This window comes from Strix aluco, chromosome 19 (genome assembly GCF_031877795.1).
Source record: "Strix aluco isolate bStrAlu1 chromosome 19, bStrAlu1.hap1, whole genome shotgun sequence".
NCBI classification, from domain to species: Eukaryota; Metazoa; Chordata; class Aves; order Strigiformes; family Strigidae; genus Strix; species Strix aluco.
The window spans coordinates 4,232,447-4,244,029 of record NC_133949.1 but is presented as its reverse complement, the minus strand read 5'-3'; the positions used below and the strand labels follow the sequence as shown (position 1 = coordinate 4,244,029).

General features: G+C 47.7%; 1 protein-coding gene across 1 annotated transcript; it reads left to right on the top strand.

The window, feature by feature from the left end:
• The first annotated feature begins 4,852 nt into the window (after nt 1-4,852).
• On the top strand, nt 4,853-10,560 carry LOC141932135 (1-acyl-sn-glycerol-3-phosphate acyltransferase alpha-like). Its single transcript, XM_074845244.1, has 6 exons — nt 4,853-5,046; nt 6,349-6,482; nt 6,964-7,139; nt 7,419-7,514; nt 8,021-8,093; nt 10,415-10,560. Exons 1-6 carry the CDS (start codon nt 4,862-4,864, stop codon nt 10,558-10,560), a joined length of 810 nt encoding a protein of 269 aa, XP_074701345.1. The 5' UTR covers nt 4,853-4,861.
• The last annotated feature ends 1,023 nt before the right edge of the window (nt 10,561-11,583 follow it).

The window sequence follows — 11,583 nt, the reverse complement described above, 5'->3', positions numbered from 1 at the left end:
CACAGGTGAGTGGAGGATGGTGGTAGGTTTTGTATGGGAATATTGGACAAAGTCAATTCAAGAACCCATGTATTTTTAATGAAAGAAAGTATTTCTTGCTGAAGTCTCTGACCCACACTCCTGTGCCATGCAGCACTATGAAATATTCCTTGGAGAAAGGGTCAGTGCAGGATGTAGTTCCAACAAACACTTGACAATAATCTCCTCCTTATCACCCCCAAAATGGAAAGAGTCTCTGTGAGATCCTTGGAGAAAAAGAAGAGCGATAGATGTTGACTTCTGCCAGCGCTTGGCCAGGGTGGAGGGGCAATGCTGGGGCTGCGTAACGCCCCGGGTGTGTAGGTTGATGAACATAAGCCTGGACGCGTTTTGAAGTCAGAAAGCATGCAAACATGCCCTAGAGCGGGTTGAAGCCCACTGTTTCTTGAGTAAGTTCCTGGTGCTGAGAGCTACAAAGGAGTCAACAGATTTGGTGGGTGTGAGATGCCCTGACTACACGGGGGATGTCTCATTGTCTCTAGCTCTAGTTTTCTAATATTAGTTGTCTAACACCTGCACCTCCAGCATCTGTTCAGCCCCTTGGGGACAGAGGAGGTCTCATTCATGTCCTTTTGACTTCAGCAAGCAACCTGAGAGGAAATGACTGGCTCAAAATTGCCCATGATCTTGCTGTGTGCACTAAGCACAGAGGACCTATTTTTCCAATTTTAGCCAAGCTCAAGGCTGAAATTTGGAAAATTTAATCTAGTTTATCAATTTGATCAAACTGCCTAATCAAACCCATGAAATGCATGTATGGCAAGATGGGGGCTGTTGCAATGAACTGCCTGGAGCATGCCTGCCCTGGCCGGTGGAACCACTGAGATGGGGAACGCAGCCTGCAGGAGCTGGGATGAGGTCGTTTTCCCTGCTCAGCCTCTGCTGCTGATTTCAGAAATGCAGCTCTCACTCCCAGCTCTGTCAGGGCCTCTCATTCACTTTCCTTCCCACCTGCCGCCTCCTCCAGCTGTTCCAGCAATAAGAATGGATGTCCATCCTGAGTCCACCTTGCTCATGACCTTCTCCCACACTTCACTTGAGTGGAGGCCTACCAAGGTGATCTGTGGGTTGGAGCATGTGCTGTACAAAGAGAGGCTAGATTTGCTCAGTCTGGAGAAAGGGAGAGGGGGTGATTTCAGTCTTTGACTTCCTAATGAGTAGCTATGAAGTCAGACACTTCTGAGAGGCACACAGTGAAAGGAGGAGAGGTAATAGACACAGGTTACAACAAGGGAAATTCCCCTTAGGCAAAGAAAGACATTATTCCCCATGGTAGTGGTGCAATGCGGACACAGGGACCAGAGAGCTAGTGGGATCTCCATCCTTGGAGATTCTCCAAACTTGCCTAGACAAGGCCCTGAGCAAGCTAACCTGGGTTTGGAGTTAACCCTGCTCTGAGCAGCTGGTTGGACTGCACACCTCCAGGGGCCCTTCCCACCTCAATTTTTCTGTGATTTACAGTGATAAACTGTTTTATTTTCCAGCCCACATGTCACCTGATTGTACTGTGCACTAGCCTCATGGATGCAAGTCCTATAGCACAAGCCTGTTGCATCATGTTTCTGTTAGGGCTGCTCTCCCGTCATTATGAAAATTTCCAGCTACGTCTTTGCTCATAAAGAGGTATCCAAAGCTAATCTGTGCCTTGTGAGTGATTCATGGATTCATCATGGAGCTGCAGCTGGAGCATGATACAGTTTCCTCAGTCTTGATGATCTGTCTCTAATATATTTACCCTGGAATCCCTCTGAAGTTTTTAATATCAGTGTTAATGCCTCTATTTAACTGTATAGTAACTGCATGCACTAGATGAGCTCCCTTTAGTACTGTTCTCCTTTTGAAGACTGGGTGGCTGATGTGGTCCTTGGCACTGCGCAGTCCAAACACTTTGATGTTCCACTGGAGCTGTTTGTGCCAGCAGTTTCCAGTGGAAATTTCTCCCATTTCAGAATCCAGTCCTTTTTTATTTAGTCCTGAAATCGCTCCTTTCACATTTAGAAGTCAAATGTGATCTTTAACTTAGGCAAAGCTTCTCTCTCTCTAGCACTGCTGTACTGACAGCAGTCCATTCTCTTCTGAGACTTCATTTGCTTACCGCAAAGAAGACAATTTTCTTAGTCTTTTCCCATTAGATTAGATCACCTTCCCTGTCTCCACCTCTCTCTTCTGGCCAACGTGTGTCTTAGCAGAGTTGGTGAGTAAGAGAAGTATTAAAGCTGCATGATGAAAGCTCATGATATGAGCAAGCCCCTCCTCTTCCTATCTAAGATTCACTTAAATTGAGCCAGGCTCTGAAAAGGGTGCAAAGACCCGGGGGCAAAAGGGAGTCACCTGAACATGGATACATTTAGTCTTGGCAACTTGGAGCTGGAGTTTCTGAAAACGCCTTGCGGGTTAGGCAAGACCTGACTGCTTTTGAAATGGCAGCATGATGGATCTAGGGATCCTCGTAACAGAAGAAAATTATAGCTGAGGATTTTAATATTTGTGGGTTTGGAGCCTAAATGTTTTGTTAGATCTGAGCTGACTATCTCTCCATGATGAGGTGGGAATGTAATAATTTTTATTATCTCTTTATGGCCTTGCCTTTTCCCATACTTATCAGAGATACTTACCAGCTGTTGAAAGCCCCAAATAACCAGTAGCCTAGCTTCAAACTCTTGCCTATCTGACGCCTTCTTGAGAGCATGTCTGTCCTCAGTGCTCCGAGTGTGCCGAGTTACCTTTCTGCATGGAACAGCTCGGTGATGCCCAGTCGGTGCCAGTTATTCCTCCTCACTTTGGTGGTGCCACGGAGAACCACCCCTCTCACAGCTGACCACACCAAGGGTCTAACAGATCCTCACACTTGTAAATCTGCTTATGCGGGCCCTTCTCTGGTTATGCTTTGTTTTGACCATGTGGACACCACCAGTTGTGCTGGAGACATTTTTCTGTCTTCTCCTCAGTTTCAAGATCTTGTGTTCTTGTAGATCAGCTGTATTTTAGGGTTTCTGTGTTCCTTTGGGTAAGTCATCAACTTGCTACAGCTTAGTAACTGTTTGGTAGAGCACTGCATACTGCAGAAGAATAATTTCCTTACAGCTTTGATGAAAGTATTTGAAAATTTCTGTCAGTGACTTAAAATAAAGCTTTTCAGTGGTTTGTGTTGAGCTTCTATTTGCACACTTCCCTGTCCCTAGACATTCTGGGTGAGTTTTCACGTGCAGAGTTGTGTGAGATGTTCCTCTTGCATTAGGAGCCTGACAACAGTGGCCTTGATGTGAAAGCTATGGCTGGCCTTGCAGGACAGCCATGCAAACTGCCTTTCACGGGCTTTACATTTTAGGAACCTCTCTCCTGGTAGATCAGGATGAACCAGTTGCACAACAAATCAACATTCACCCAATTATGAAAAGCCATAATTAATACTGATGAGATATTAAGAAGGTTAATAGGCATTAGGAAGGTAATTGTTTGCTGGATCAGACCTTGGGTAAGCACAAAACAGCCATGGCCAGTCTCTAAAAGCGCCAGTACAGAGGGGTCACAGTGCCCGGGTCCAGTGTGCACATGTAAGGTGCCTGTCTCTTCCATGTGAGGAGGCTGTGGACGAAGCTCTTTGCTTTGGCTGCCTCTCCTGTGGTTGCAGGAAAGCCTTGGGAGAGCTGAGCAGCGAGTCCTGGAGTCACTTCACTACAGATTTCCCATGAAAGACAGGAGAAGGGTCCCTGGCTAAGCCAAGGGAGCAGGGGGCACAGGCAATGCCTTTCTTTATTATTATGCCTTTCCTCAGTTTCTTCATAAAATATTACCGAGACTTGTCCATTTTACTGCTCTTGGGGATTTGATCTTGTTCTTTAGGTTGCAAGTGACAGCCAATGTGGTCCTCGGACTATTCCCTTTTGAGTATCTACAGCTTTCAGTCCTGGCTGAAATTTAATATTGTTGCTCCTCTTAAGTGACAGTCGTGCAGGTGATGAATTGTGAAGCTTTTGTTTTTCAGTCTAGTCATTGTACTTATTGCAAAGATCCTTTTCATGCAGTGGTTTTAGACAAAATGCAGTTGGAGCCCTGCCAGGTTATAGTTGCATTTTCCTGATATATGAAGATGCTGCCTAAACATGTGCCTGCCTCTGGCCTTGAAAACATCAGGAGTAGCTTGCTCTTGCTTAGTTTATCTTTTTGTCTAGACATATGGCACTTTTGCCACTTTTCCCACTCTACTTGAGGAATGTCCAGTTGCTCAGCTTGGTCCCTCTGATGCCTAGATGTATGGGGCAGGAGCTGGCTACTAGGATCACTGGTTTTCTCTTTCTCTCCTCAATAACAATAATTACTGATTTCCTGGACGTATTGCAGCCAGCTCACTTGTTAGTGAAGGTCAATGCTTGCACAAAGAGTGAGACAGCCTGGTGTCTGTGCTTTCCGACACATCCCGCCCCCTCCCATTAAAGATTTTTCTTAAAAGTCCTCAGGGTTCCTATGCACAGAACCCCCTGAAGGGGGGCTGTCTCTCCAAGCAGTCATTGCTCTACTAGCCCAGAGCCACACACACCCTGCACTTAGGCAGCCTTAATACTGATTGTTTGTCCCTGTTCACCAACCGGCTCCTACACACAGCGCTGCTGGAGTGCCCTTGCTAAACCGGCTTTCCACGGCTAGTTTAGCTCCGAGCAGCAAACACAGCCTTTCTATAGCATCGCTCCCGAATCTCTTCCAGCTTTGTGCCACCCACATGTAGTTGATCAAGGGAATCTGAACTCTCCTCCACAACACTGGGTGCTCATGACTCATTTGCTGCTCTGTGCAACACTCCTCTGGTTGACTCTGGGCTGGAAGGATGGAGCTTTTGCTCCTTCACTACCCATTTACTTTTTTGTTCATCGCATTTCTAGTCCTTTACCAGGTGAAGCCTGCATTCAGATACTTCTGCAAGATGACCTTCTATAAGTTGTGGATCTTCACCCTAAGCATTGTGGTCATTATAGTCAGTATTCCTCATGGACGTAACGTGGAAAACATGAAGTAAGTTGTCTGTGGCTTCTTTCTGCTCTGGGCATTGACAGAGATGAGTTTGGGAGGGTCCTGGGAGTTGGGCGGCAGTGGGGAGGAATTACTTGTATATTGGTGTGGAGAGTTGACAGGCCCTGTAATTCAGAGAAGGGATGTGGGTTTCAGTATTTTATTTTGGTTGATAAAAAGAATAATGAATTATAGAAGGAAAGGATGTAAAAGGTGACCTAATTGATAAATGAGGTAATGCCAACAAACTGGATGTAATGCACAGGTAAAGTAACTTGCTGTTTTTAGTAAACCTCTCCTATCTGCTCTTCAGAGCCATATTTCCTTCTTCCATGTGGCTGATCATTCTCTTTCTAAATTGTGTTGAGAAGGCCTCTGTAGGTGCTCTCTGACCCGGTGCTCACCTGAAGAGGCACGAGCAGACACTACCACAGTGCAGTGGTCACTCCAGCATTGTCACTGGTGTCCCCATCACTGCAATTACAGCCCAGTGCCCCCAGGCCTGGCAGCCTCTGAGCCTGTCCTCTTGCTGCCCATCCCCTCTCTCCATCTGTTACTGCCTCTGCAACGAGCTCTGGACTCACTGCGCAGCTGGGTGTATGCGTGTGATTAGCAGCAGCAGGTATTAGTAGCTTGGGGTGTGTGTTGAGTAGGGGCTAGAAGCTGACTGCTACACAGCAGCATAGTGCTTGTAGCCTCCTGAAGTGCTGCAGAGGAAGGATTTACTGATTCACTGTTAGTGCTGCAGTGGGAGTTCGTGTCTCCTAATTGAGCATCAACCTTTCACTTTAAGAAATTATCTTCAGTTCTTGACTTTTGTGCCTGACTTTTATTCTTTTCTTTATTTTTCCAGTATCTGTTAAAATATGGCTCCCAGAATTGCAGCCTAACGTCACCTAAAATCATCCCTCTTTCCACAGCCTGGGCAATAGCAGAGTTAGGTGCACATTTACTGCAGCCCATATTCATGATTCAGCAAGGTGGGCAGGGAAGTAGAGTACAAACAGGTGCACTGTGAATTTGGGAGTTATCTAATATTTGGCTGATGCATGAAATTGCTGTAGCTGTAGTTGCTAGTCCATTGGTCTAACCTGGAAAACCTGCTAGGTGTGTTTGTCTTATGAAGTGATAAGCTGAAGAGACATGCTAGTTGATCTTCTCCAAGTCATGGGTCAAATCTGAGTCTGCGGAGAAACAGGCGACTCTGCAGGAGCAGTCTGTGAGATGGGCTGGTTTGGAAGAACGGTGTTTGGGCCCTTTACCCAATTTCAGCATCTCTGGCTAATGTCTGCTCCCCTTTTCCAGGTTTTTTCGCATGTCACTCCTGCCACTCAAATACATCTTTGGTGTCAAGATAGTGGTGAAGGGCAAGGAGAACCTCAGAACTAAGAAACCTCACGTCCTCGTGTTGAATCACCAGACCTCCCTTGACATTATGGGTATGTGGTGATCCTGCCTCCTGCTGCTGGCCCCAGTTGTCTGTAGGGGAGGGTAGTACAAAATCCCACGTACCGCAGGCAGAGGGGCAGGAGTGGCTGCCACATAGTCCATTACCAGCTAGCCCCAAGCCAGGGCTGATCTCCAGGGTATTATAGCCAGTGTTGTTCTCCATTAGAGGCTGTATTAGAGGTATTTACAAGCTAAATCAGCTTCATCCTTTCTAAGAGGATGGGGATGAGAGTGTCAGCTGACCACAGCCGTGTCATAGCTGCTCTCACTCAGTGTTGGCAGTAGTCCTTCCCTAAGTGAGTGGTTGGTCTAGAGACCCCCAGAATCCCTTTCCCAACATGTTTCTGAACCTGTGAAGCTGGATGGGTGCTGCAAGCATGGCATCTCCCAGAGCAGAGGGCTGTAGCCGAGAATCTGGAGGAAACTTCAGTGCAGATGACAACTTTTTGTGTCCTTGTTCTCCCCTTCCAGTGCTGATGGAGATATTACCAAATCGCTGTGTGCCCATTGCAAAGAAGGAAATCCTATACATGGGCCCTTTCGGTCTAGCATGCTGGCTTTCAGGAATCATTTTCATTGACCGCAAGAAGAAGGAAGAGTCTATCACTACCTTGATGGAGGTGGCACACTCCCTGCACAAAGAAAATGTGAGTGGGGAGGCCTCTGGAAAGCAGCCACTGGAAAACATGAACCTTGATGTGGCTGGAAAAGGATCTTTGTCTCTGGGCTGGGTACTGAGCAGAACAGAGTAAAGGTATCTCTGGTGGGTTCAGTGTGTTTTGTGTCCATAGAGTACTTGAAGTGGAGGAAGAGGCTGTCTCTGCATGGTCAGGAGCAGACAGATCAGTCCAGGGGAGTATGTCTGTGCAGTGACTTAGAATAGTAACCAGAGGTCCCTCTATCTTAATATCTTCTCCCTCCTGCAGATCCATGTCTTGATCTTCCCTGAAGGAACTCGCAATCATGGTGGCTCCATGTTGCCCTTCAAACGTGGGGCCTTCCAGCTGGCTGTGAAAGCCCAGGTGAGAGCCACTTTCCTCCTGTCCCTTGGGGTGTGGTTTGCTTACCATGATCCACCAGCAACCAAGGCTGTGTAGCTCCTGGTCCCTGGCTTCCTTTTGGATTGAGCACACATCCAGCAACCATGAGGAGCTTGCAGGTGGCACAGAGGGGGCTGTTTCCAAGAAACCTTCATGACCCAGCTTGGGAAAAAAGTGAGGAGACCTTGGCAAGAGCCCTGCACCTGCCTGGGGGTGTAGTTTCTGCTGAACAGGTCTCTGTACATACTGATTTGGCAACCCATGCATTATTGTCCTAAATACAGAGATGAAAATGCAAAAGCCAACAGTGAGGACATTGGGTGATACAGTTAAATGATCCAAATATCCCAATAAGCCTCTGAGTGTCTACTATGACACTGACTGGGATAATTGTAAGCAAGGTGCAGGATTCGCCTTAGAACACCAATTCCGTTCTGGGGGAGGAATGGGGAAATTTGTCAATTCACTGTAGACTGCCTCCCCTGCAGGTGCCCATTATTCCGGTAGTGATCTCTTCCTACTGCAACTTCTACAGCCAGAAGGAGAAGAGATTTACACCAGGTGAGGATGACTTGGGGCAAAGAACAGGCTGGGTGTTAGTGTGAGCTCAAGTCCTTGGAGAGAGCCATGAGGTGGGTGGACAGAGGACCACATGCGATGTGGAGACAGCAGCCAGACAACAGCAGTTTCTGCTTTCTCAGGAGGGGAAGGAATGGGAGATTTCAGGCATCACATTTGCCTCTCCCCTTGGATTTCTCATAGATGCCCAATACCCATATGAGGGAACCTGGAGAAGCAGCAGAGTCCTGGGGCAGGTCCTCTCCATGTTACCTTGGAGCTGCAGGTGCATGGAGAGTTGGAAAACAAAGGCAAACATGAAGGTCTCGGCAGAAGTCACCCTGAGAGTGTCTTCTCCCAGTTACCATGTTTCATTCATTCATTGTGACAAAAATTTTTGCTGGTCACTGATAAAATTTTATGGGCATAAAATGACAAGTCTTGGGCTTCAGAAGGAAAATGAAGAAAACAATTTCAACAGAGAGAAGTAACCCATCCTGTTCCTCCACTTCCTTTGCTGACGCCCACCCCAAAATGGGCTTCTGCCACTTTCCACCCTCCCCGAGGCCAGCCCTGCTGTTTCCTAAGGAGAGGATTTGTGTTTGAAATTCTCATTCCTCCCATTGTTTGTGCCTGGGTGTAGTCATTCCCTTGCAGGCAGACACCTGAAAGAGAGAGTGGTGCAAATGTTAAACACAATTGTTTGTTTCTACTAATCTTTCCCGGTCTACCCTGTCTCTGTTGGCCACACACAAAAGCCTTTTGGTACTGGAAGGGTTCCCCCGTGCAGGGGTCCATAGGAGCATGAGCAGCCCTGCTCAGCTAGCCAGCTTCCTCCCCATCACATCCCCGCTCAGCTGAGCAACCAAGATACAGCACTGCTCTGGGAAATCAGAGAATAACACAGTGGGGAGGGATCTCTGAGGCAGCTGAATCTTTTGCTTTAAGCGAGGCCAACTCTAAATATAGATGAGTTTGCTCTGTGCCTTGTCCAGCCAAGTTTGGAGTATCTCCAAGGAAGGAGATTCCTCAGCCTCCCTCTTTTTAGGAAAGACTATTGGCAGTTGCATGTACATCTGCCTTTATAATAACCGCAGCCTGGGAGTTTGTGGTTAGCTAACCTCTAAGCCCTTTTCCAAATTGCTGTTAAACAGGTAGGACCTTCACTGCTGGAGAAAGAACCACAGTTACCTTCTCCTGTACCTTCACACTTTTCCCACCTGCAGGTTTTGCCAGGGCTGATACTGAAGATGTGTTACATGTGGCCAAGATTTCTGCACACTGAGCAGCTCACCATGTCCACAGTAGCTCTGGGCATGCTGATGAGCTTCTGGAAAGCCCATCCCTGTGTCTGGTGTGTGCACACTGTCATGCATGAAGCAAGGGTGGTGCTTGCTGGAAGTCTGTTATAACCCAACAGACCTACATTTTCAGCACAGCCCCGTCATCACTCAGCTTTTTCTGTAGGACCAAGTGAAGCAGAGTAGACTGGCGAGATACCAGGCCTAGCTTTGGATGTAAGATGTGCAGGCAGGGAGCATGCCCTCTTCTTTTGTGAAGCTCTTCTCTACGCTTTTGTTTTGCCTCCATTGTGTGGCTCTGCTAGCAACACTTCTGGATCTCATTTCCTAGCACACATGTAAAGGCATGAAAGAGAGTTAGAAAATAACACAGACACTCCCCAGCTCCTCAGGTGGGTGTCTGTGCAGGCAGCGTCTTGTCTCCACTAGCCAGAACAAGGGCCACTGGGCACAAGACCAGAAGAGCATGGTGACAGTGCCCCGGGATATTCTTCCTGTTTGCACCAGGCCATTGCTTAGGCTCTTCCCAAGAGGAGTATGACACATCTTGGCCAAACAGGGAATCCTGGGTGCAATTACTCTCATCCCAAAGCATGTTTCTGGAAGGAGGAACCCTGCTGAATTTGGTATACATAGATCAGAGCACAGTCAGTTTGTATGTGTTGTATTACAGACATATTCTTTTTGCCGTGATTTAGACAGACCCTGAGGTCTTTCCACTGTGAAAATTTATTCTATATGAATCATTGCACTGGATATGTTTGGGGAGAGATTCACCTGTTTCTGTATTTATGATTTTTGCGGTCTCTGTGGATGGGAAAAGCCTGGTCTGGGTTTTTGCTGTGTGCATCTGGGACATGACTGTGTTGCTCCACCACTGTTGGTGTGTGAAAGAGGGCATTTCCCTTTGTTTCTATCTTGTTCTTTGGTTTCACTGATCCCTCTGTTATATCTTCTCTTGCTCATCTATACCACTCGCATATTTTCTTCCCCCTCTCTGACCCTCCTGTCTCACTCTTTCAGGGGAAAGCATCATCCAGATCCTGCCAGAAGTGGAGACGTTCGGCCTGGGCCTAGATGATGTTCCCAAGCTCACCGAGCAGGTCCCTGACTCCATGCTCACTGCCTATCAGGAGATATCAGGAATGACGAACGGGGCTTCCCATTAGCGATCCTATCTTCCAGCTCCAGCTGTGTGTGTAGCAGCTGAGGGGGAGGGCATGGCAACCAAAGGCATGTCTGGCAGCAGACACAACCATGGATTGCAACCCTGACATACCAGAGACAGGCAAAACATCCACAGAGGAAGAAAAGCTTGTAAGTGGAGGTGATGAAATGGTTGCCATGTTCCTTCCAGACAACTGTGCCACTTGCGTGGACAGACGTACTGTGGGTAGCTGCACACTGCTTTGTGATTGTAACCCTGAGAACTTCTCTCCAGCTGGACCTCAGGCAGAGCTGGACCCTTCCTGTGATCATTGCTACATGATTATAATCACCTTTTCTTATTTAAAACCAACAAGGTGGAGGCATTTATCCCAAGCCTGTGACCATCCTGACTGTGGAAGTAGCTGTCTTGGGGGTTGAGGGCTGCCACATTCCCCTGGAAGCACACCCAGGAGAAGGCACTGTCTCCTACCTCTTTCAGTGGGGAGGACTTGGGAGGGACCTCTGTCATGAGAGGGGAAAGCCAGGGCAGCCTTGGGAGAGGGGAATTAAAGACCTTACAGGTGTCTGCAGGTGTTTGGTGTTTCTTTGTTTTTCTTAGCTTTCCTTTTAAGTAACACAAGATTTTGCTTTCAGTGGTTGGGCAGATCTTGAATGTGTGAGGGGAACATGCCTAGGGTCTCCAAAAGCAGAGGCAAGCAGCAGAAATGTGTTGCTTAACATCCTTGCTGTGCCCTGATAACCTCATGGTTTTTAACACAACCTATATATTTTTCAACTCAAATGCACTCTGGGAACTGCAGCTCCTGATTTCTAAATACTGCCTGGTTTTGCCCTGTCTTCTATGTGTCAGAGGATGACGTCTTGCCTTCCTCTGGCCAGGGCCACCACAGCCTTTCCCTGCTCCCCACACGCTGGGGTCTCATGAAGTAGCATGGTCCTCAAGCTCCATCGCTCACCTGGGGCCCCCCAGGCCATGGGTGGAGAGCACGGGGCACTGGGCTGACACAGGCATGACTTGCCAG

What these genes read in the sequence shown, in the direction of transcription:
- LOC141932135 (XM_074845244.1), top strand. Translation starts at nt 4,862, where the DNA reads ATGGAGCTTTTGCTCCTTCACTACCCATTTACTTTTTTGTTCATCGCA. An exon ending in GACCTCCCTTGACATTATGG is followed by an intron (nt 6,483 to 6,963) that starts GTATGTGGTGAT and finishes CTCCCCTTCCAG; the next exon opens with TGCTGATGGAGATATTACCA. An exon ending in GGAGAAGAGATTTACACCAG is followed by an intron (nt 8,094 to 10,414) that starts GTGAGGATGACT and finishes TCACTCTTTCAG; the next exon opens with GGGAAAGCATCATCCAGATC.